Source organism: Labrus mixtus, chromosome 8, assembly GCF_963584025.1.
Source record: "Labrus mixtus chromosome 8, fLabMix1.1, whole genome shotgun sequence".
Classification (NCBI taxonomy): domain Eukaryota; kingdom Metazoa; phylum Chordata; class Actinopteri; order Labriformes; family Labridae; genus Labrus; species Labrus mixtus.
This window is the reverse complement of record NC_083619.1, coordinates 22,778,731-22,803,932: the sequence shown is the minus strand read 5'-3', so window position 1 is coordinate 22,803,932 and position 25,202 is coordinate 22,778,731. Positions and strand designations below refer to the sequence as shown.

Below are 25,202 nucleotides of genomic sequence, written 5' to 3'. Positions count from 1 at the left end.
ATTGCAAGTCCATGGTTAATCAGTGTTTGTCTTTATTTTAATATACAAAAAGATGGATGTATTCTCATCTAGTTTATATTTCTAAGCATTTCAACTCACAGATAAAGTTATCATTCATACTGTTTTAGTGAAATCCAACCAACAAACAGACCGCACGCACACATTCACATGAACAGGGAAGGTCACACAATTCAGTCCAACAGTCACACCACGAGAAATGAACAATATGTTGACTGTAAATCAAGAGGGGGGGATTTTGCTTTCACAGGATTCACATGAAAAGGAAGAGACCTTTTACATTTGTCAAGTAAATATATACACAATAGTTGATATTTTTTTCCTGTTTTTTTGTGTGAAGATGAGACTGACTCCATGTTAGTGTCACTAACGAGAGGTACTGCATGAGGTAACTGGTTTTTTTTTTCCGTTCAGAAGAGCTGGGTGTAAGACAGCATTTGGAGGTCAACAACTGATCGCGGCGGATTATACTTCCTTCGAGATTGTTGCGTTTATTTTTTTTTCTGGCACAAAACATGAAAGCACCGGGGTCATGTTCAGCCCGCACACAACCTAAAGCGTTTTTTTCTTTTTGTTTTCCCATCGACGGGCTTTAACATTGTGTGTACTCGTCCAAACATGATCCAGATGTGATGAGATGATCGGCAGAGAGACAACTGCTAAGTCACAGCTGGGTTAATGACTGAAAACTTATGATATTCAAGTGAATATTGCTGTATAAGAAATATTGCTGGACCTTAAAGCCACGCTCATGCCACTGTTTGCATGAACGGGGCTGCATCATCAATCAATCGTGTGGTTGGAGACACACTGACGATAACCCAAAACAATAAAAACATTGCTCTGTAGTCATGGATGTATTTGCCCCCCTCCCCCTCCCTATCACACGTTCTTCACCAAAAACTGCACAGCAAGCGTCACAGATTACTCTTAAAAAATATCACCATCTCTCCACAGCACTAATCGAAGCACGGCAGATGAGCCTGCGTGTGTGTCCAACGTGGCTAAAAACTATCACTGAACGAGTCTGAACATCACATCAGCGGGTTAATAATGAGGTAATACTGTTCAAACTGGCATTTTCCAGCAAGTGGCCAATCACAGAAGCCGCCCAGCACCAAAACCGTCAGTTTTTTTTTTGTTTTTTTTGAATGTTTGTTTTTGAATGATATACACACTAAGATTTCTACTGCAAGTGCTACCTACACAGCTTCTGATCCAGAGCAACTGACACCAGTATTCATAGAAATCAGTAACACGACCACCATTCTTGAAAAATCTGAAGAAAAAAGGTTCATATATATATATATAATTATGTATATATATATACACAAATATAAAAAAGAATCGTCCCAGGGCTTGTTGTTAAAATTATTTTTAAATATGTAAATGTGGAACTGAGAAATCCCTTTCTGCTTCTGTGAAATGAGGAAAGTGACGCCCTGATATCGCACAGTTAAAAATCAGATCAGTGATCGGCAACTGTGTGTACACGTCTATTTACAAGAATCTGCCTCTCTTCTTCTTCTTTTTTTATAAGGTTTGTACAGCATTAACACCATGACAGCAAGTCAGGCTCTATAAAAAAAAAAAAAATCTCCACAGACAAAAGAGGCCAAAACCGGCAATAAAATATCTCAACTACTAAAAACACAATAAAATATATAACACAACTTGATATACATGTAGAAAAAAGCCTGAGGTACTTGTCAGAATATCTGAGGTCAGTCTTGAGGAGTGAGCAGCTGAGAGCTCACCCAGTCACAAAAAAAAAGAAAAAAAGAAACAGAATATTAGCCTCACATAATATCATTAGCGTTATATTAACAAAGAATACATGTACATCTACAAATCCTTGAGTATCCTGGAATAGTCACAGCAGCATAACGGACATTCAATGTATGGTTTTCATGTTATGGTACAACTATGGCATTGCATTTGAGACAAAGGCAACCATTTGAGCTCTCCTTGCATGACGTACGGTGACTGAGGTATCTTGGGACTGATGTCCGACTGAGTCTATTGAAAAAACAAACCCATGAAAAAATAAAATAAAAACATAAACAGACATGTTGCTTACTCAAGTATGGCCCTCGCAAGGATAAAACCCCCCCACTATCTGTCCATGATTCTTATTTAAAAACACTCTTTTATCCATCTCACATCATTCAGTCTTCAAACATTCACACACACGCTCGCTCGCACACTCAACCACAGATAGTTAAAAATCAAGAATGTGTAACATTGCAAATTCAGACAGCATCCGTCAATGCCCCTGGCACTGGCAAAAGGAGTAACTCTGCTTTTCTACAATTAAAAACAAAGAACAATCCAGGAATATGTCCATGGTAGCTAGCTGGATAGCTTGGCTCTCATCATAGAGAAAATGTTCCAAAGAAGCCTACTGGATACCTGAGAGGTAGTTCCCCCGGGGACAAGAAGCACGTCCCAAATCTTCAAGAAAAAAAAAAAAAAAAAGTCCAGAAACGTCCGATAACAACTGCTCAGCTCACGCTTCAGCTCCTGTTCTTGCGTTCAAACAGCAGTGCTCCGCTTTCTTTTTACCTAGACGTTTTCATTCTGAGGCATTCGCAGGTTTAAAGTAAGGGAGCACACTTGAAGTTTTTTTTTTTTTTTTGTTTGTTTAAATCGAGAAGCTTCGACCCCTGAGGAAGATGAATATATTTTGTCTAACAGTCTCAAAACGGGTTCCTCCGAGGTGTGCAGCACGTCGTCTGAGGTTTGGAGCGAAAAATGTTCCTTTTCATTTGGCCGCAGACGATCATGACCAAAGAGATCAAAAACGACAAACTCATGAGGTAATCAAAACAGACTAACACAAAAAGAAATACATGAGGTAATGAGAACATTTAGGATTTGACACACGGCTGTTATCAGATGTGCCCATGGAATAACTTATTACTACTTTAACACTACAGCAGATGGATGTGTTAGTAAAAAAAAAAAAAAAAACTGAAAAAAATACCAGTATTGGGATTAAATATGAGCTGCATTCAAGTTGCTAGTTGTCGTTGTTTCTACGCGTTTAAATATTCACGGAGATCCGCTGAGTTTGGATTTGGGGAAGAGAAAAAAAAAAAAAAAAAAGAGTCAGGAGCTCATGGTGGTGTCACCCCGTTCAGGTGCTGGACTCTTTGGGAGGTAGGTCCTCGTTGGTGAGAGATGTCACTATGGAGACGGGGCCGTCTGAGGTAGTGCTGCTGATCGTCCTGGAGATCTGACCGATGCGCTCCTCCACGCAGCCGGCGGACAGTCGCGCCTCTGCGTCGTGGTCCCAGCATTCTTCGATGGTCTCGCACATCTGGCTAAGGCCCTGGAGGAATAAAACAGGAGTTATAGGAGGAGGCCGTTATTCCCTCACCCAAAGGATATTTTTAGAAGAGGACACGTGTCCCCGTTTTTTTTTTTTTTTTAAGTCAACAGGATTCATCTTAACTGTCAAACAGGGCCGGGGTTTTAAAGCAAAAATGTTACCACCCTATGTTTTTCTAGATCGATCTAAATGGATATTTATCACAATGTTTATTTTGAAAGTTTCTCCACTTTGGGTGAGACCCTGATAATGGCAAAGGACTGAAAACAAATAGAAACAGCATTGGTACTTTTAAATACAGTTTTTAATACGCACAAGTCGCCTATCTCAAACACTTAATATAGGGGTGCTGGTAGCACAGTGGTTAGTGCACGGAGGCTATAGATCTCTCTCTCTCTCTCTCTCTCTCCCTCTCCCTCTCCCTCTCCCTCTCTCTCCCTCTCCCTCTCTCTCTCTCTCCCTCTCTCTCTCTCTCCCTCTCCCTCTCCCTCTCTCTCTCTCTCCCTCTCCATGATTTCTGACTCTATCCACTGTCCTGTCTCTACAATAAAGCCCCAAAATGAATCTTTAAAAAACACTTAATACAGCTGTTTTATAATTACACAAAATGAACAGGGCGTGTGTGTGAGTAAGAGGGTTTATCAGGGTTCGTCATTCATTAGTGTTTTTTTGTGGGAGTCAAATTAACCACGAGGTCTGCCCCTCTCCAAGACTAACAATTAAGGTGATTAAAAAAAGTGATAACACAGAGTTAATCATTTTCAGACTTCTGATCCACGTTTTTCCAGCACATTTGACTTTTTAAAATGTGTGCATTTGGTTATCCGTTATATTGAACAGCAGCTCGAACATACTTTGCAGAGGGACGTGTGAGTGTACTACAGTGTGCTCTGCACAGGCAAATGAAAATTGCAACGAACTAGATGCTGACCCCATCACTGCTTTGTAAAATGTCCAAACTTTATCATCTTTATCACCTCAAATCTTATCAAATTCCCTTACTAAGATCATTTTATTGTAAGGCCCTAGGAACAAAGTTTCAGCATTTAAAAAAAAAAACTGCTTCCGAGAGCGATGACCTTATATGTTCGAGCTGTACTTTCCTGGAAAAAAGGATGCATGACATCCTGGTATTGCTGTTAAAACTACAGGAGCTATTCTTCCACTGTTACTCACAGGATGTTTGAGCCAGCAGTCCTTCAAGACTGGACGCATCTTCTTGTGCACGACCACATCCTGCAGATCCTCCAGGGTGGGATGCTGGCCTATTTCATCCTCGAACGGCAGCATGTACTCGCCAACTGTACCTGCAGAGGGGGAATGAGGCAACAGGATGGAAAGCATTACACGGATATCCAGACCGGGAACTGGTGCAGTATTTGGAAAATCCACAACTCCTCCCTCTATCTAAAGACTAACCGCCCACATGACACCTTTAACCTGGATTAGATGGCTTCCTCGGACCGGAACAGAAACTAATCCTTTGTTTATTAGATCAGCCTGCAGCACAGTGACCTTCCACCTGTGGGCCAAGCAGCATTCCTGCTCTGTTTGACTCACCGTCGGTCTCTACGCAGCGGGACACCAGCTCCCACAGCACCAAGCCCATAGCATACATGTCTATCCTCAGGAAGGAGTCGCGCTGGAAGTTGATGGCTCCTTCCAGAACCTCTGGAGCCATGTAGCGCCTCGTGCCCACCTGACAAGAAAGTGGATTCAACTAGATATAAGCATGTTCATCAGTGATGTTGGAAATCAAAGTTATATTCATGGAATGTTTTCAGCGGCAAGAATGCCAGTTCGCTGAAAGTTTGCGTTTCGGCAGCTTGTTCTACTTTTTCAGCGACAGCCAGAATGAACACTTAGCATTTCTCACCGTGAGTGAGTCAGATGAATGCAAAACAATGACTTTATATCAATGAATGTTGAAAAGAAAGAAAATCCTTCACATTGCTCTCGCTTGGCATCTCCAATTTATAAAGGAAAAAATAACAAGGTTTCAGTACCTCTGAACATTCTCTAACTCCCTTGAAAAAGGTCCAGAGGGTGGAGGCGCTGAGTTGTGGAGGATTGTTTCTTTCAATGTGATAGTTTTATGTCCTATGCACCTACTGATAACGCATTCAAAAGTTTATTCTGAAAACATCAGAAAGCATCAACCTTCAGCCTCATTAAGTCTGCCTGAGGTCCTAAACAACTTTTTAAATATTGACTGTGTTCAGACCGTCGTGTTTGTATAAAGTTATGTATAAACAGGCATTGTGTTTGTATGTTGTACAACATCGTGTTTCCCTCTTCTTATCTTTAAATGAATCAGATATTTAGCGTTACATATTTATATGTTGATTACTTCACTTTGACCCATTTGTATATGATTTCAAACATTGTCAGTTTCTTTTAATGAACATCTCTTTGACAGAAACTTTCATCAATTAAGCTCTACACGTTGACTAGCTTATCCCAAAAATATAAATAAGAACTATAAATCAAAAGCAGGTTTAACTACAATGAGACTTACCTCTGAAAGAATTCAGCACAAACTCAATATTTACTAGAAGTGCAAACACATGCAGCACTGTAAAAGCCTATGGAAACAGTTCAGCGACAAAATGGCGGCGGTTACTCAGCCTTGCATCAGAGTGTCAACACAGAGCTGGGAGCTGGTAATGAGGTGAGTCCGTACCTGTCCATGAGTATCTCCTGGAGGTTTTCCTGGTTCAAACCGTACAGCGAGCCCAAAGTCTCCGATGATTGCAGTCAAGTCATCTCGTAGCATCACATTCTTACTCTTGAAGTCCCTGGGAAATTGATTTTAAGGGGAGGAGGGGATTAATATCAAGAGTAGAATTACTACATCGAGCACAGCCAGGAGAGGGCAGTACCTTCAGAAAGTTTGATTTTACATCAAATGTAAAGTGTTCTTCAGTGTTTGTCCCACCTGTGTGCAATGGTGGGTTTGGGACCCTCTCCCTTGTAGCTGGGAATGTCCTCATGGAGGTAGGCCAGGCCGCGGGACATGGTCTCTGCTATGAGACACAGGTCAGTCCAGGTCACAGTGTTACCCTTCAGGTGGTCCGTCAATGAGCCCTGTGCACACAAAAAAGAAGACTTAGAAACAACGATAAATATGTTCAAAAGAACATTATTACTAAATCTAACTCCAACGAGCATCCGTCAACAAGAACCTTGCACAGTTTGTTCTTGGTTTTACTTCACTTGCCAGCAGAATAATTAAGGCAAGAAGAATTTCAAAAATAGTCTAAATGCTTAAGAAAAAGCTTAAAATACCAGAAATACAGACAAAAGAGGAAAGAAAACATTCAACCAGATGACACATGCACTGGTGGCAATGAGTCAATAACTGTAACTAAATATGTTTGTGCGCCGCCATGGATGGAAGGCGCTGTAAGGACGAGCTTGGAAGTCATTACACCAATAATGTGATGCTACGCTAGTGGTTCTGCTAATGATGATTTAATCCTGTTAAGATACATTAATAGCTTTTGTTGAGAGGGCCGATGAACAGGATGTTCTGCTAGCCTGGAGGTGTTTCATCACAAACTATTATTTCAGGAACACTTGCTGCTGTTTTGGACATAATCGCCTGCATTATTCATCGACTACATGCTTTAAAAGAAAAGGGGCTAACAATCCGAGCAACACAATTCTATGACTTGAAGGTGTCAGTGCTGAGTACAGCAGATGAGCCATAAGTAATAAAAATCCCTTTAATAAAAAGCTGTGATGCTCTTTTGTTGAGGTAAATGAAAACGCCTCTGCCAATATTGGAAAATGTGCAGCGCTTCATGTAAACACACAGGCCCTATACCTCACCATGGGCTTGCTGTATATAGTTGTGTTATATATATATATATATATATATATATATATGGGAGACTCACCCTCTCATGAAACTCTGTGATCAGCCACAGCTCCGTCTCCAGGTTGCTTCCGTGTTTTTCTGCAGCGATGTAACGCAGGAGGTTTTCATGTCGCATCCCCGGAGTGATGAAAATGTCCCGCTCGTTATGCCATGACTGTTTATCCTACACAAACACACATCGAAAGGAATGGAGGGTCAGGATTTTTAACATTCATACAAGCTTTTTACAAAACACTACAGAGCTTAAGTCATGTTTAAACCAGAAGCTGCTGCAGGAGAAAAGAGAGAGAGAGCACTGTCTAAATCGAGCCCATGCCTAAATTAGTACTTTTTCAACATATTTGTGCCATTTCAACAGGGTGCAACTTTTTGGTAATTAAAGATAAGACATCTCCCAGTATTAAGTGCCTATGGTATATCTGGTATTGTAACATTCCTATCACATTGTTCTTTTAAAAAAAGAGAAGAAGCTAATTCCCCAAATACCCATCACTATTATAAAAAACAATTCCAGACCAAACAGCTTTTCATCTAATTCCCCGGCTTCCCTTTTGAATTCAAAACAAAGATTGTACTATGAAAAATATCCACCAAAGTCCCAGATAGGAGTTGTGTTTAATACTGACGTGTTTTTCCATATAAAATCACATCACAATGTGTTGTTGTGTTTCCAAATAAATATCAAGGAAACATGTTATTTTGGACTGCCTGGATTAGGCAATATAGCCCCAACGTTTTAGTACAATGTTTTAGTGGGGGCAGCCTGCTGACACAGACCTCCCCCCCCCCTCTCTTTGTCCCTATCCTTCTTCCTACACTTGATGCATAAGAAACATACCAATGACAAAAGTCTTATACCGGCTTTGTCAAAATTATACAAATGAAGATTGATTGATGGTAGGAGGGTTTATGTTAGAACCACACCCCCACCTCAGGTTTAGTTATACATAATAATTATACATAAGAGGCTCAAACTGGAGTTAAAAAGTAGCATTCTACAAAAAAAACAACAACACATGATCGTTTTGAGGTAACATTGCTGACGTACCTGAATGGGGAAAATCTTTACGGCAACATATTCGCTCATCAACTGGGCTTTCCAAACACAACCAAAGCGCCCCCTAGCTTTGATTTCCAGCAGCTGCAGGGGTTTCAGACCCACCATGGGGGAAGGAGGAGCTGGGCCTGGATCCTAAAAGAAAAACAGAGGAGAAGAAACAGTGAAATGTTGCTCTTTTGCTGAATCTATTTGGAAAGATGTACTCATTTCTCTTCAAAAATAATACAAAAGAGGACAAAGGAAAAGTGGAAAAGCGAACGAGAGTGAGACTCATCTCTCTCTCTCCGATATGAACTGCTCTAAATGAGTCAATGGGGGGTATGGCCTCTCTTACCTCGCTCAGGTCTACGTGGCCATACGGAGGTTTGCGGTGGCGGTACATCCACAAGGCCAGAACAAGGGCCAGGGACAGCACGCAGAGAGGCAGCAGCGAGTACACCAGCACGTTGAGAAGGGACGGCACTCTGGGCGGAGGCCGGATTTTCACTGACGAGGAAGAACAGAATAATTACAGAACATCTGCTTAATGACACGGAGGGTATTAGCGAGGGAGACGAGCGACCCTCACAACGGGATGTTAAAAGAGATGAGCAACATTTTATCTACATTTAACAACCTTGATCCTCACTGAACGAGTCCATAAAGGAGCATCAAACTGACGAGTGATTGGGTGCTTCAAATCTCATTTCACTACAATGAGCCAGTGTTTAATCAGAATGTTAACGTACATGATGTTTTTTTTTTACGATGAGGTGCAAGGCTTAGCCGCACTCACACTAACCAAAGGGGGGGGGGGGGGGCAGAGACCTATTTTAGTGCTTGTGCTATACTGTACGTGGGATGCATTCGCGGCTCACCTCGGTTGCCAGCGCCAATCATGTCGGGAAGGTGGGTGAACCGTTCATTGCAGTAGTTGCCCTCGCAGCAGCAGAAGAAGACCTGAGGGTTTTCCTCCATAGAGACACACTCTTGCCTGCAATGGAAGATGACACACCTACATTATTGCTTTGGTAAACAAATGTCACAAGCAGAGACTTCTCAAACTGATGTACAGTAGAACTAGCACAGGGTTCGGGGATCTAGACTTGAACTCTTTGCCCAGTAGGCGAGAGTCTGCCTCTTGTGTTTCTTCACTTCCTGTCTCTACTGAACAGAAATAAACCCTCAACTGAATCATAATAATTGTCCTGTCTTATTGTCTGGATGCTGGCTTTAACCAATGCGATGCCTGGTTTGGATACTCCTAACGTTACTAATGCATCGTTTAACAGAAAAGACATTTTAAGATGTGCTGTAAGCTCCTCTAGGTTTACATAGACTACATCTTATTATGGACGTCAAGCTCTTTATGACAAACTTCCAGTTCAAGTCTACCTCGTCCCCTTTGGACAAAGTGATATCTCATCTCTTCACTGATCTTGTCCTTTACATTATGTAACCAAAAAAAACGTCTGCTTCATTTTAACTGTTTCACTCATTGAAAGTCAACAGAGACTGTTTCTGCAGCGTTCTGGTAATAACTTCATCTGAAAAAATGATCAGTCTGCATTGTGATGGCTGTGTTTGCTTTTGTGTGTCATAAGTGGGCAGTAGTTTCATAACAGTTGAAAATGTCCTCACAGGAGCTTTAAATAAGATAACCATTTTTATAGAAAGAAAAATGGCCTGTTTATTTGATGGAGAAACGTAATTGTACGCAGTTCAAACATTAAGGAGGTGGTGGGATTTCTTAATCTTTTTTTCTGAAGAGACAATAAAGACCTGCTCTTAAAGCTCCTGTGAGGAACTATCAGTTTGTGTCCATTTTAGCATATTTTTTCCTGATCTTGTCCTTTAAATGTACCAGTGTTTCCTATATATATGTGTATATACTTATTTGTTTCTACTTATAACAGTGTTACATATCGCTCATGTTAAAAAAGTCTTTTAAAAAGGCTCTTTTGTCAGGGTGCTGTTAGTTGCCGTATCTGACACCTAGCCCGCGGCAGCTTTTACAGATTTTAAAAATGACCTTACAGACGTGGTCGATCTTCTTACTGACGGTCTTGTTGATTTTGATTTTGAAGGTAATAGAGAGGCGTGACTTAAATTTCAGTGCGTCTCATGAACTGTAATTAAACTCCTCGCAGGAGCTTTTAAATACAACGATTAATCTTTGTATAACTGTTAAATAATGTATTCAAAACTGCCCACACATTCTCCTCTTTGAATTTCTTTTTCTAGCAGCTTCTATTAAACTGACCACAATAAAAAAAAAAAACTCCTTTCAAGGTCCGTCTATTTCCCTTTACAGTCATAATTACAGCCGACAGCACTTCCAAGCAGAAGCTATTTCCCCTGAAAGTGTCAACTAAATTTGCACCTGTCCCTAAACCTACAATTTGTGAACATCCAATTTAAACGTTTCTGGGATTATGCATTTGGATGAAAGCAGTCCATGCTCTTAATTGAATGTACTGCAGTGTCCAGCATAACAACTAGGTTTCTCCTTCAAGTCTTAAACTGCAGGTCAATCTGAGAGCTGATAATTTAGGGGACATTATTCAAAGTATAAATATGTATCAGCAGCAGAAGGTTTTGATTGTGCCACAGCGTTTATTTCAAACTGTCTTCAAGACCAAACAGAGTTCTCTGGTGGCCTTGTGTCCCTCCCATCATGATGCTGTGCACTTAAGATGAACTTGATTCTTTTATTAGTCCAGGCTAAGTTAATTTGTTTTGCTGACCGTACAGTTTGTATTGAAGACTATATTTAATAATTTACAATCTGTAGAACGGGTTGTATAGATGCTTTATAGGAGGATGCTGTACGCTAAGTGGCTTGTACTTTAAATTGAGATCTCTGCATGTTGTCTGGACCATTATAGAGAGTAACAATTAATCAGAAGAAGAAATAAATCAAGAACTTTCTCGATCGTCTTGAAAACAAAAAGGAGTCTCTTAGTGCTGCCAGGTCTTTGTGGTGATCACAAAAGAATTATTCTAAATGGACCATTAGTCATCTGGGAGACTTCACAAGAAAGACAAGTTTATCATTTTCCTGTATCTTCATTCTCTGTAAGTTCTAATTGTGAACTGATAAAGTCATAAAGTGGTAGACTGTTGATCAGAGAAAAGGAACAATGTGGTTTTAAGCATGCGCTCCAGTAATAACAAGTGCTCTGGGCGTTTGTCTTTTTTCTATTTCTGATATTTTATTTGTAAATATTCCATAAAATATGAAATTAAATCTACTCTTAGCTCAATATGCAGTTTGAACTTCGGTTTGTACAGGATCCATAGTTGTATGTTTACTGGCTATTGTGTGTAACATGTCAACACTTGTGTTCTTTTTTGAATTGACTTCAGTAGATTTGGTGAATCTTGCATCTCCTTATATGATGTCTTGTTTAATTCCAAATTTGGATATCCATAATGCTGCAGCTAATAATTCCAATCAGCTCCATGCAAGAACACGAGATCTTTAAGTTGTCTTGTTTACTCCAAGCCAAAACTAAAATATTGACAGTGATTTAAAGCAACAAAACACACATGAGATGCTGGAACATGCAAATGTGTGTCGTGTTTTCTTGATGAGTTATTGAACTAACTAAATTGTGTTTTTGGTAACTGTTCTGTCAACTCATCAATGAATTTAAAGAGTTGTCACTCCTGCCGCTTAGATTGCCCCCGGTCACACACACATGAAGATGCACTGTACGAGATGTGGGCACTGAGGCGTACACTCCTACTGTACTCGCTGCCTCTCACTCTGGTACGAGCTAGACACCTGAAATATAAATGTAAAAGCTCGGCGGCTGTGACCTCGCTCGCTGACCCGACCTGTCATAGCAGTTGAAGTCGTCCAGCCAGCAGCCTTTCTTCACCAGCTTGATGGTCCCTGAGGAGTTGAGCCAGGAGGCGTAACAGTGCAGCCGCTTGTCCTTCTCCCCCTCGCAGCGCTCGAAGCCGCTCTGGTTGGTCCTCTCCGTGCGCCAGTTATCATTGTAGTACACACACTCCCGGGTCTCCGCTTCGCCCAGACTGTACCCTAAAGACGGACAGAAGGCCTCAGTCAGCTCACATCGTAATGAATTGTTATCTCGACGGTGGAAGGAAGCACAGACATATGGCGCGGGATCCGCTCGGTGCCATGAAGGAGAGACATCTCTGAGCAGAGCCTCTATCATCTCTCTGGCACTCGGCCAAGTTTGGGAGCCCTCTGTAGTAAAAAAAAAAAAGGGAGCTCCTCTGGGCTAAGAAATTGCTGCTGAATAGTAGTTCAGCATAATCCCATTCACTAAAAGATCTTTTCTGGGAGTAAAGGAGGAAAAATGACAGAATTTAATTAGCTATAGAGAAACAATAGTATGCCCTACTGTGGCACAGAAACACACCACACACCGGGATGCCACTTCTTCAGATAAGGACTCTTGTTTCCTGCTGAAGTGTGACACATCTGGAAGGACAGATAAGACCTTCTTCTTTGAGGGCTTTTACTGTCATTTGGCAGGAAATAGCCCCCTATAACCAAGCTGATATGTAACAATAGCTGTCAGTCTCCTGCTGTTGCACAACTCCCAGTTGAAAAGGTTTTTTTTTTTTTTTTTATCTCTATGGATTCCATATTCGACACACACTTCAGCAACACATGTACGACGTGTTTTAATGGATAAAATGCCGTATAGCGTGCGTACATGTCATTCACGGCACAGCTTGGACAGTTATCTTTGTTCACAGAAAAAATAGTGCGTGTCTCTTTAAATCCCTGCCTATAGGAGAGCTGCCCATCCCCCAGCGTTACCCCCACCGACCCATTACACACACTCAGGCACGCATCCACTTACACACACATGCATTTAGTTGTCCAGCAGCGTACAATGGGTTTGTACCAGAGCACACAGGGACGCATGAAAGCACCAAACATTGTGCTCGTTATTTAGGATGAGAGGTAGTAAGCCCAACACACACAGGAGCACACACACACACACACATAGCAGTGATGCTCCATTGAGCCGAGATGGCATTTCTGATATCTGTGGTCACATGATCCGTGAGGACTTTTACTACAAGATCATTCCCCAACCCCCCCTCCCTCCCTCTGTCACTAACCGAGGCTTACACCACAACAACATGAATTCTGGAGACGCAGCTTACTATACACTCTAATCTATAAACCATTAAAAAGGTATTAGGTACATCGCTACAGCTGTGCCTCAATGACGTTTGTATCACAGTTCGAGGATAAAAGCCAAACGAGGTGACAGAATTGGGGTGTTATTGTTGGCAGGAAACGTATGTGGTTTCAGTATGGGCTGCCAAACCAAAAAGGGTTGGAGGTAATCACGTCTTAGGCGAACAGTGAAACGTCCCATTTGAGTTGCAAACAGAAAGAAAAACAAGCCTCACGCTCAATTTCACGTGGTACAAATTCACAGTCTTGAGTGTGTGTGGAAACGGAGATGTGTAACAGTAACCTCAATTCAGTGCAAAGACCTGGCTTCGAGCTCACAGCTGCTGTCTCTTCAAATCAAACTGATTTATGACAAGAGAGAGGGAGAAAGTGTGTTTTCAGAGGATCTTGTTCGAGCTGCGACCACAAACACGACCTGAGATGTACACTATAAGGTTTCAGGATGTTGATGCAGCTGCTGCCTTCTATTCCTGCCACTGTTAAAAGAAAGGCGACAGGGAAACGCAACAGTTCTACATTAGGGCATATTTCTGTGACAATTCCCAGCATATGTGACTGAATTCATGTAAGGGTTACGCTGGTGTGCGACTTAAAAAAAGTCGAAGGTGTTGTGGAAATAATGACCCCCGGTGAAATAGACGTGTTAAAGGGGCAAACAGAGAAAAGGCGATTACGGGTTGGGAGAATAAAATCCCCACAGCTGAACGTCGGTATCGGCTGCCAACAAAGTTTAATCCGCCCAACAATCGTAAACTCATTCGCGGGTCGACATTTCAAACACACACACACTCACAAAATATCCCTCTGACTCGGGACGACACGACGGACTCGCTTAACAAAAAAAAAAACTGTTGCAAAATTCAACAATAGCCGCTTACCTGCGCACAAAGTTCCCAGAAGAAGTGAACAAGTCAGCCATGAAAAAGACATGTTCCGTTTTCGAATACAGGACAGAGATTTCCCCCGCTTTCCGTCGCGAACATTAAAAGTCAGGTTGTCCAAAACATCAGTCCAGGATCAAAACGACCACAGGCCTCCGGTCCCCTCGGCAGCCTAACCACCACCACCACCAGCAGCTCCACCACAGCGCGTGTCAATAGCCGCGTCGCTGCAACAATGTTGCAAGAAAAGAGAGGAGCGATTAATTGACTGGCAGACTGTTAGTCCAGTACAAGGTGCGGCATTTCGCCTCTGAAGTGGATCCACAAACCGAATGGGACGCCTTAAAACCAGCGGAGACGAAAGCCCGGCGCTCTTTTTTGAGGTTATTCAGTTGGATAGTAGCACCGCTGCATCGGGAGGTCGGTCGGGGTTTACATGCATGTTACTGATCTGTGTCCAAAATGGCTTCTAAATGGGGAATGGGCTGCAAACAGGGAAACCCGGATGTGTAAACACAAAGAGGGGAATTCAGGCAGCCAGCGAGTGACCTTAACACGACACCGTAGATACACCGCCTGAAATGACTTTATGTGTTGCCTCGTATCGACGTTTAGCACGGTTTCTATCCAAAAAAAATATTAAAATACGGAATATTAGGCGTTGGGGATAGAAATACGTTCACCACGTTGTTTTTTTGTCCCAGTGCCAGCAAATACTACACTTGCACTTTCTGTGGTCGGAGTTGGTATTTTATAGTCTACTTTTTCGGTTCTATATCATTTAGCCCGAGGTTTAAATCGAGATTTTCCTTTACTGCCTGCTAATTTTATTACTTTCACGCAGATAATAGCGAAACATATTTATCCTCTTATGCAAAATAACGCGTGTAATTAAATTATATTTCGTAATATTTGAACTACAAGACACAAAGCCAACTGATGACTATGAGCCATGCACAATTATTCACTTTTGAATACACATTTGAATAATACATTTGTTAGCTCTTAAGTCATCATCAATAAAGTAGCTTTTGGGGTGATAAATAATATGTCTTACACACACTATGATAATTTAGTAAGATTTTCTATCTCGATGATCTTTTATGCATAAGTGTTAGTGCTAAAAATAGCTGACCTAATTTGAAGTAAAAGGATACAACAAATGCTTTTTAAAAAATGTATTTATTCCAGTTATCCTTTTCACCCACAGGCAGTGTTAAATTTAAAATGTGTCACAAATAGCAAAACCAGAATAGAAATATAACCATAGCTTAGATGAATCACTTGGCATTGTATTTATTATTATCTCAAAACAGGAACTCTATGACAATAATCTTCCCCAAACACCTAAACATGGTATTTTTCTAAAAGTAGTCTCCTTCTGTTGACTCATGTCTGATAATTCTTCACATTATATATGTAATCAAAAGATGTGTTTGTGTTCTGTCTCATCAAGGCTTCCACCCAACATTTACATTAAACGTTTTTATTACCATAGTCGCGTTGAAGTTAAGGTCATTTCTTTCCCTCCCTGATTTGGCAAGCTTCTCTTTTGTTTTCTCCACACTAAAGAAGAAACACATTACCTCCATTAAAGCAAGAGATCAAGGTTTGTTTATCAAATGAAATGTTTCTGAAATGTCTAGGTGTCTATAACTACAAAAGCAACTTGTCTCAAATGCACTTTGTAGCACAAAAGACACACTTTCTTTCAAAACTGAGGTCCTTTGTGTGGGAAAATAAATCCCATCCGCATAGAAAATCAACAATGACACTGTAAGGGTGCCATTAAGCATTATGACTTGCAGGTCCCTCTTTCTCTTTCTCATATTTGACATTCAGACTAATGGCATGTTGGTGACACCCGACCAATTCCAGCAGCAAATGGGCCAGGAATAAGGTTAGCTACAGGTAATCGCCCTTTAACTAGTGCTGCTGAGTGTAACCCAAGACAAAGCATTTCCTCATTAAGCTGTCCTTAATATTGACCCCTGTAACTCGAGAGAGGCTGTGAGCGAAACTCAGTAAAGATAGATGATCTGTTGTCATGACAGTTGGAAGAGAAAGCACACGAGTGCTCATTAAAGGTCCAAGAGAGACACAGCCACGGTGTGACCTTAAGAAGAATGAGAGCAGGTGGGGAAATGATGCAGTGGTGCATAAAAAAGAAAAACCATGCGTGAAGAGCGGTGTAAAAGGCAGTTCAAGACAACATGTGTCACTACCTTAACTGCATTGCACGTGAAAATACTGTACATGGGCACAAAATATTGACCTTAAAAGACCACACTAACTTCAAATAATACAAGATTTATTCTTCAGTTTTCTATTTTCAATCAATCAAACTATGTATGTGTTTTTTCCTATGATAAAAAAGTTTATTTGTAAAGCATTTATCAAAATCAGCGTTACAAAGAGCTTTACAGAACATAAAAACTCAACGTTGAAATACACAACAATGTCCATGGCAGAGTCTACTGCGTGACTCTGGCTCCAAATGACATCACCAGCACGATATGTAAGCGCCCGTAGCTGTGATATTTTAGCTTCACTTCTGTACAACTGGAGGTGGTTGAGATGTGCTATCCATCTTTTTATGCAGTCAGTGAAACACACAAAAGCAACATCCAGACAAAGAGATAGACAACAAAAGAGTAAAAAAAAAAAGTGTCTAATATAAGAAATGGAAGCTGTAATGATATTGTGGCTGATAAAGATCATTTTAGCAGTTTGAGTGGAGCAGCTGGCTATTCAAAACAATTGAAATCAGGGAGAAATCAAAAGGAAGAAGAAACTGAAGATATTGTTATGTGTGTTTTTTCATTGTTGTAGAAAGTCCCCGTTGAAATAACTCTGAAAAAGCCCAGAGGTGAGCGTCACGACTTCACAGTAAAATAGATAAATGACACTAGGTGGTAGCAGAGCTCCCTGGGGCAGGTGGAGCTACTGCTTCAACCTGTGCAATATCTCTCTTTCACTCTTGATTTATTCACTGTATATGTAGGGAGCACACAGGATCTATTGTTCACTGCCGGCTGCCAAACATGCACTTACATGTGGTTAATATATCTGCTAAAAAGCTGCCGTCTTGGTTGGTTTAAATCAGAGCATTTTTATTCAGGGATTTTTTTCACGATTTAAACCATTTATTATTCCTCCCTGAACAAATTTACTTCCAATCCATCCATCGTTGATTATGTGTTTAGCAGTATCCAGAGTGTCTCATGTAACTTGGTAATGTGCAAGGCAAAACACTTAACGCTTTATTATTTATGGCATATAATAGAAAACAATTACCTGAATCATAGCTGGCAGCAATTCTTACAATAATAAAGTGAGGGTTAAGCTGAGAATTTCACACTGAGTGAGCACGAAAGCAGAAAACAGAGATGGAAATAGGATTGAAGATGTTGTAGATTCACTACTTTATTGCAGCCGTTGAATAATTCAATACAAAAATAAAACAGCGAGCAATGTCAAACATTTTCTTCATATTTTATTATTTTACAGACCCACAGAGTGAGCGTGAGATTACTTGACAGTACGGTGCGTTTTCCCTCGGCGGATGATCTCATCCCTGCAGTAACGTTGCCACAGACTGAGGACTGCTTTAGAAGTAGTTTGCTACCCTGCGGACAGACTGGATGGTGGGGTTCTCCGCCTGCCACTGTGTGAAGGAGGTGTAGTTTCCTCTCTCCACGATGTACATGCGCCCACGGTAGTTTGGCTCCTCATGCAGCACCCAGCTGATTGAGAGAAGAAGTCATATTGAGAGAGATTTAAGACAAAGTTAGAAATGCAGCATCTATTGTAACCCAGGCGATAGAGAGTGAAGTTTACTTCTTACCATCTCCTTTAATTGGCCTACTGTCTTAGAGTTATGTTTGTGATTTAAAGGGTCACTTCTTGTAGCTGTGCAGGTTATAAGAACAATGTTCTTATTAGGAGTCTTTCATGTCCTCATTCGTCTACAAGGTTGAGTTGTGGGGGCCAATAAAGGCCATGTGGTAGGGTAGGTACTATTGCCGTTGTTACTAGCTCACATTAACAGAGGCTGCGTCTGTTATAGGTGGCAATGCTGTTTGGGTGCATGGCAACTAAGGACCATAGGGGAGGTTATGTAACTCATCAATAGGGCATACAGTATGGGCATAATTGGGACAAGGGGTTTCTTCACTAAGCGCTTATCCTTTCCTTTTATTAGGGCATAAGTATCTCATGTTTATTTCAAAATTGAATTTTAAACTCCAATTTTTCCTTAAATGCAAAAAAAAAAAGAAAGTAAATAACTTATTTGACAGTTTCTCTGAAAAACTGAAAGATAAAATTTTGAACCACATCCTCTGAACCTACGCTCTAACTAGAAAATAGTCCCTTTTAAGACGTTGACAGTGTGTTACTTACCTTTCAAGAGTAGCTATGACACTATAGATTAATGCTAAGACGAATAGGTGTGGGAAAAGATAACGTTACGCCAACATATCATGGTCCTGACTCGTGTGATAGGCCACAGTTATCGAATCACTGGTGCTAAATATCCATATCATAATGGTAAGAATACAGATGTCCCTCACAGGGTCACACACTTCACTGTGATTGGATAATGTCGGACAGTACTGAAAGGAAGTTTAGACATGAAGAGGGATAAGATGTGAAACTGACATCAACTGCAGTGAATGAATCCAGAATGAATCCCCCCCCTCCCCCTCCCACTCCCCCCAACGAAGAGCGTTAATATTGTACCGCCCACTTTTGATTTACTGACATTATGGGGGCCAGCAGAATAAAGACAGGTTCATATATGTCTACTCCTGGACAAAAACAATACAAAATTAATTTAAAACAATTCAAGTAAAGTACACTTTTTATGTCTAAATTTCCAAAGCTAAAAACTTAATGAATTAAATCAATGAAAAAAACCTTGTAGGCCAAATTTACCCTTTGAAATTTCAATTAGTCCGTTTAACAATGCAGCTAATTAAACCCTGACTCCTCATCGGTGCAGAGACACATACCCTCCGTCTCCATAAACCTTGATGGAGTTGACGCAGTTCTTGGTGAGTCCTCGAGCCTGCAGGAAAGGAGTGTCTTCGCACAGCTCCACACACTGGCCGGTGAAGTTGTCTCCCTCGAACAGCTCCATCCTGTAATGCTCTCCATGCTGGGGAGGATAATGACACGAACACTCTCACTGAGTCATCGCAATAACAGGAGCAAGGCCTCCATCTCTCTCTCTATCTGTGTGACATGTGATGCATTGTGTGCACAAAGAGTTACACAAACACGCTTATAGAAATCTAAAGGTTAAATGTGCGTGTGAGGGACGATCTGTAGTGCCCACAGTCTGCGTCTCAAGTGCTCAAAATGTGTGTGGTGTTCTTTCAGCTCGTGGAGGCTATATGTGAAGGGAAAAACTGAGAAGAAAAAATCATTAGAAACATAATTAACATTATTCTGACTTTGATTCATCTAAAATATCTGATGTACACAGATGAGGCTACACATATGCCAATGTTTTTCTGTCCCTGGGTTTCCCCCCCCCCCACACACACACACACACACACACTCACTAATACAAACACACCCACACTCCTACCATTCTGATTGGCTTGCAGGAGCCCATGTGGTCGTTATGGGCATTCCAGCGCTGGAATTCGGGGTACTCTCCGTGCTCCAGAATGTACTGCTGGCCCTTGAAGTCTGGATGGTCGAAGCAGATGAAGGCCCCGCTCTCCACGCGCACAGAGTTGACTCTATTCATGAAGCCGCGGTCCTGGAAGTTGTCGCAGTCGCTGCAGATCTCCAGCTTCCTCCCAGTGAAACATTTTCCCTCATAGAACACGATCTGAATAGAAAACCCTCGATTATTTCTCCCCTCACAAAAAAAAAATGTTAGACTCTGAGCATGAATTCTTGTCGTTAAGCCATGTCACACAGCAGTAATATCTGTGGTTGAATCTACATTATTTGCTGTGTGTTTTGTTTGTTTTTGCTTCATCACACTCCCTTGTTTTTGGTACTCACCTTTCCTGAGTACTGAGACATTTTCCACTGTTTTCTCTCCCAAACTAGTCACACAGTATAAGAGTGGAAAAATGTGGACACCACGATATATATGAGCAAAAAAGAGAGCGGTGATATCGCGAGGCTGAGGACACAAAAGCACAACAATGGGGGGTTTAGATGTTTTGCAACCAGGGCAGTTTCTCTTACATGTGCCAGTGCTGATATTGGAGTTTGGCTCTGGAGGGGCCGAACAATACGATGGGGTATTTTGCTTTGACTGGGTTTTGGGAGGGATGTTGTACTGAGTCGGTGTTGTAGAGTAATATTTGGGTGCTTTCCAGACCGGAGGGAAAAAAACAAACACGAAAGGGCAAAGTTAAAGCAGTGAGACAGTTCAAACTAGAAATCTGATGTTTGACTTATTGAATGAGAGACTGGGAAAACGTAGACACAATGAGGTGTGGTCCCAGTCCCAGTCCCATTCTCACACCACTAAACCAGGCAGATCAGTTGTAATACCCCAACGTGGATTTCTTGCCACATTTTAACATCGGTGTAGTCCAAGTCACGTCATCCATTGTTTTTTTAAGGCCTTAATAATCAAAACTGATGTGATATCAAAGAAATAAGCTATAGAGATCAAAATACATTTTACCAGGTTGTAAAAACAAACATGTGCATTTTAATATGGACTTAAAGGGGTTTCTTTTGGAGGGGTTTCAGCCAGCCTGAAGAGGAAACATGAGGAACTGCTGATTTTTGTACTTGCACACATTTTTCAACACAACTCGTTTAATGTAAGATTTGAACAAAATATGGGTTTGTGGTCCCACATCCTACTACTTTGGTGTGAACAGCTGCACTCAGAGCTATCCACTATAGTGATCCGATCACCCAGGTTGTATATGTAACTGCCAGGTGTCAATAGCGCCTTCGGTCGCCACATGAAAAGACCACCAGTTTGAAGGTCAGGCAGCTTGAGCAGGATACTAAACAGATCATAAAACCTGTTTTTCATGAACGGTATGACTTCAGCCCCTCTATCTTTCAATCTGTATCTACACAAGCAGAGAAAAAAAAGGCACATTTTAAAAGGATCTTTTGCACTTGAGTGTTTTTTTTTAGAGATTGTCAAGGTTTGACAGTCACACTAAAGCAGCACTTCCATGTCATTATTTAAAACCCACATGGACTCTGCACTCTATGCAAATAGATTTCACTCCATTCATCCATCAGTTGGCCTTTTGGAGAGATTCCTAAATGGATTCTTTGCCATTTTATTTCTGAGTAAAGCATTAAAAGCTGTATTTATTCAAACCAGCGGTGTCTATATTTGAGCAATTTTCTGTATGCTATAATTTGTAATGAATTGGACTTAAGTAGCATATACTGGAGGTCGTGTTTTTTTCTGCATCATTGAAAATGTTTTGGTCTTTTATGAGATTTTTTTCTGTAATTTCTTAATGGGTGGGCGACGGGCGTATATGTTTTCAAACATTAAAAGGAGGGAGCTAAATGTAAAACACCTTTTATTCATATCAATCAACTTTTATTTGTATAGCGTCAACTCATAACAAGTGTTATCTCGAGACACTTTACAAGAAGCAGGTAAAAGACCTTACTCATTGTTATGTTACAAAAAGCAGGTAAAAGACCTTACTTATTGCTATGTTACAAAGATCCGGCCTATCCATCATGAGCATTTCATATCCACCGAAAGCAAACATATTTTACTTTCAGCGCTTGTAAAGTGGAAATCCAACAAATGAAAATCTTCATTTGAGCCGGTGACAAATGCACATATTGGTATTTTTAAAAAATTTTTTAAAAAAAAGTCTCATAAATCCTCCTCAGCAGTGGACACAGGGAGGACAGCTGTTGCATAATGCAGGAATCTAAGCATTGGGAAAGTGTAACCCCTGAACACAGTGTACCCATGCAGGGCGAGCGAGGACCTGAGCATATTGACACAGCAGAGATACAGCACTTAATGGGACGTTACCATGACAGGACAAAGTATGAACGGGTATAAAAAAGAGGGGAAGTCGATGAAGACGTCTGAGTCGCTCGCAGGAACAGAAGCGGACAGAACAGGGAGGTATGTGAAAAAACAACAAGGCTGTTTTGCTCTTTTATCTTCTTAAATTTATCATTTTTTCTATCAAATAAATTTTTGCTCGACATTTTTTTTTGCCACATATACTTGTCAATCAAACTGTGCGAAGGTGTGCATTAAAGTTAAAGTTTTCTCAATTCTGACTTAAAATCAGTTCCTAGAAATAAGGGAGTCCCCTTTAAAAATGGTGACTTGATTGGAATCATGACATGAATCTGAAAAAATAAAATAAAACTTGATAATCTTAATGTGTGCTTTATCTCTGTCTCATATAGGCTGCGACACTGGACAGAACAATGAAGCTGTTGGTTTTGGCTCTGAGCGTGGCCCTGCTGTTTACAGCCGGTGAGTCTGTCACTGATTCTCTACTGAATAAACAAATCCTGCTGTGCAACAGGGACGTCTGCTGTCTCTTTTTTTAGTCTTTAGTGCACACAAACACTGATGAAGACAATCTCAGCAGACCAGTCAGAAACTCACGAGGCATTCTTTTCATTCTGAGACGGATTGTAGCCTTATCTAAGAAAAGAAGCTAACATTTAAGAAGTGATAACGGTTGGAGTGCAGGATCTTGCACAGCTTTATCCGAATGTATTCTACATCAGTATAGAATGTGTAAGAAAAGAAGTTACACAACTTCTGTGGGTCAGATGTGTTGCCATATTAGCTTTAAAATTGCGCTTAAGCGTCTTCTCTAAACTCCAACTCTGACATTTCAAGTGAGACTGTTAATAATGGCAACGCATGGAAGAGGACATCATAGCCTGAAGTCCTCCGTCACTTAACATTATAAGCACCACAGCTGGAGAAGTTGCCGACAGAGGCTCTGGATGATCACTGCTGGCTTAAAGAAAAAACAAAAAAAACAGGATGCATTCCTACAGAAATAGAATTAAATCAGCACAGGCCGAGGAAAATAAGCAATATCACACCATGAGAGGGAGTGATTGTGTACTGGATATCTGAACTGTAATCCTGTCGTAGTCACCATGGTTACTTAGTGCCAATGTTAACGATAGCACAGCTGATTCTTAGTACAACCCCACTAGTGTGATATTGCTTCTTTTTTAAGTTATACAAGCGGAAAATAGTAATAAAAAATTCAACATAAAACAGTTAGTTCTGACCGAGTGTTCTGATTGGACAAGAGGCATTTCATGAGTGCTGATATAGAGTTCAACATCTGTATGTTTTCATTTGTCATGTAACCAGTTTAATAAGAGTCTATTATGTGATTCTGAGGTATCAGATTAATAAAGATTTGATTTGATGTTAGTTGACTGTCTGAGGCGGATTGATACATACTGTAAAAAGTCCCAGTGATGTTGTTCTCTTCATCAGCGCTCATGGGATGCTTCTCGCCTACTCACACTGTTTGGTCCTAACTACCTGTTGTTTGAGGGAAGATAAAAAGTTTTCACGTTGGTGTTTGTGTAGGTGAAGCCCTGGACTGTCACCGCTGTGTCTCCAAAAAGGCCGGAGGATCCTGTGAGCTCAGCGTGGAGACCTGTCCACCAGAGAAGGACGCCTGTGGTGCTGCCAAGTTCCTCAGCGAACCATGTGAGTTTCCCAACATCCTCAAATCTTTTTGGTCATTCAAAAATTCCTACGATTTAAAGGAGCAATATGTAACTCTGACACGTGGCGTTTAAAATGGGTACTGCAGTCCAAATTAATAAAACACTGGAGAGAGCTGTCTCCACCTTAGTTTGCCGTTTCACTGGTAAACCGAGAGGCACCATGTTTCCTTAAAGTCTGATGATATAGTAAGGTCGTTTAATGATTTAATTCAGTAGATATCTTACATATTGCTCCATTGCTGTGAATCTTCATCATGTTTACTGTAGTAGACACTTGAAAACCGTCAGGAACTTAAAGAGCTCAGGGCCTCAATGGAGATATGAATTCTTTGTTAACATTCAATGAAACTTTTCTGATCTCTCCCTCGTTCTGTTTTTCTACTTTCTTAGTTGCACAGTTTCAGAAATGCATGAGGCTGAGTGACTGCGAGATGCTGAAGATGAACTCCTTCATCAACATACATTGCTGTACTGAAGATATGTGCAACAGCTTCTAAACTCCACGGTAAAAGAATAACAGAGTGAGTGAGAACATAATACTGGAGTATTGTTTAATGAGGACGTTCAAACCAAAGACTTCAGCAGGTTTCACATCGAATACAAACATTAATGTATGAAATCAAAGCAGCGTCTTTGTAAAGAAATAAAACTTCTGAAAAATAAAACAATCTGAGAAAATGATTCCCTCACATACCTGCACACATGTGGAGTTTCCCTTTAATCGTCTTTGACAGCTGTAGATATATGTATAAAAAAAAGTTTTTTACTGGTTATGAGACAAATGAATATTGATGCCTCTTTATTACCTACAAAAGCAAACAAAGCCATTAACATAAACATTTAGATTCCTCTATTATTTGTAATGTATGAAACCACCGGTGTGGGGTCGTGATTGTTATGCAAAGTTAATTTACTACACTGCCGTCTTTTAATGACACGTTAGTTACACGGCACACACTCCCAGTGAGTGATACTCTAAGCTGTTAAAAGAAAGCAGCATGATAATAATAATAATTTAAAAAAAAAACATTAGTAACACATGCACAGAAGAAAATCATCAAAGAAACAATGAGTGTGGAATATGGACGTAAATCAAAAAGTTCCTCACAGTGAAGAAAAACGACTTCTGACTTTGTTTGTTCATAGCATCA

The 25,202-nt window shown here is 40.7% G+C and overlaps 3 protein-coding genes across 3 annotated transcripts; 1 reads left to right on the top strand and 2 right to left on the bottom strand.

Moving 5' to 3' along the window:
• Positions 1-10: 10 nt before the first annotated feature.
• LOC132979431 (activin receptor type-2B-like) lies at positions 11-14,837 on the bottom strand. The gene is made up of 11 exons (XM_061045234.1): positions 14,347-14,837; positions 12,118-12,325; positions 9,153-9,268; positions 8,630-8,781; positions 8,284-8,427; positions 7,255-7,398; positions 6,291-6,439; positions 6,036-6,150; positions 4,913-5,051; positions 4,529-4,659; positions 11-3,352 (listed from the first exon to the last, which is right to left on the bottom strand). The coding sequence occupies exons 1-11, from the start codon at positions 14,396-14,398 to the stop codon at positions 3,158-3,160; spliced, it is 1,545 nt and encodes a 514-aa protein (XP_060901217.1). The 5' UTR covers positions 14,399-14,837; the 3' UTR covers positions 11-3,157.
• Positions 14,838-17,745: 2,908 nt separating this feature from the next.
• On the bottom strand, positions 17,746-20,532 carry LOC132979430 (gamma-crystallin N-A-like). The gene is made up of 4 exons (XM_061045233.1): positions 20,374-20,532; positions 19,946-20,194; positions 19,365-19,510; positions 17,746-18,095 (listed from the first exon to the last, which is right to left on the bottom strand). The coding sequence occupies exons 1-4, from the start codon at positions 20,392-20,394 to the stop codon at positions 17,960-17,962; spliced, it is 552 nt and encodes a 183-aa protein (XP_060901216.1). The 5' UTR covers positions 20,395-20,532; the 3' UTR covers positions 17,746-17,959.
• Positions 20,533-22,367: 1,835 nt separating this feature from the next.
• ly97.3 (lymphocyte antigen 97, tandem duplicate 3) lies at positions 22,368-24,750 on the top strand. The gene is made up of 4 exons (XM_061045232.1): positions 22,368-22,453; positions 22,747-22,816; positions 23,909-24,031; positions 24,442-24,750. Exons 2-4 carry the CDS (start codon positions 22,768-22,770, stop codon positions 24,546-24,548), a joined length of 279 nt encoding a protein of 92 aa, XP_060901215.1. The 5' UTR covers positions 22,368-22,453; positions 22,747-22,767; the 3' UTR covers positions 24,549-24,750.
• The last annotated feature ends 452 nt before the right edge of the window (positions 24,751-25,202 follow it).

What these genes read in the sequence shown, in the direction of transcription:
- ly97.3 (XM_061045232.1), top strand. Translation starts at nt 22,768, where the DNA reads ATGAAGCTGTTGGTTTTGGCTCTGAGCGTGGCCCTGCTGTTTACAGCC. An exon ending in GGCCCTGCTGTTTACAGCCG is followed by an intron (nt 22,817 to 23,908) that starts GTGAGTCTGTCA and finishes GTGTTTGTGTAG; the next exon opens with GTGAAGCCCTGGACTGTCAC. An exon ending in CAAGTTCCTCAGCGAACCAT is followed by an intron (nt 24,032 to 24,441) that starts GTGAGTTTCCCA and finishes CTACTTTCTTAG; the next exon opens with TTGCACAGTTTCAGAAATGC.
- LOC132979431 (XM_061045234.1), bottom strand. Translation starts at nt 14,398, where the DNA reads ATGTCTTTTTCATGGCTGACTTGTTCACTTCTTCTGGGAACTTTGTGC. An exon ending in CCGCTGCGTAGAGACCGACG is followed by an intron (nt 4,660 to 4,912) that starts GTGAGTCAAACA and finishes CCCCCTCTGCAG; the next exon opens with GTACAGTTGGCGAGTACATG. An exon ending in ACTGCTGGCTCAAACATCCT is followed by an intron (nt 3,353 to 4,528) that starts GTGAGTAACAGT and finishes TTATTCCTCCAG; the next exon opens with GGCCTTAGCCAGATGTGCGA.
- LOC132979430 (XM_061045233.1), bottom strand. Translation starts at nt 20,394, where the DNA reads ATGTCTCAGTACTCAGGAAAG. An exon ending in TGTCTCAGTACTCAGGAAAG is followed by an intron (nt 20,195 to 20,373) that starts GTGAGTACCAAA and finishes TTTTCTATTCAG; the next exon opens with ATCGTGTTCTATGAGGGAAA. An exon ending in AAGGTTTATGGAGACGGAGG is followed by an intron (nt 18,096 to 19,364) that starts GTATGTGTCTCT and finishes TCTCTCAATCAG; the next exon opens with CTGGGTGCTGCATGAGGAGC.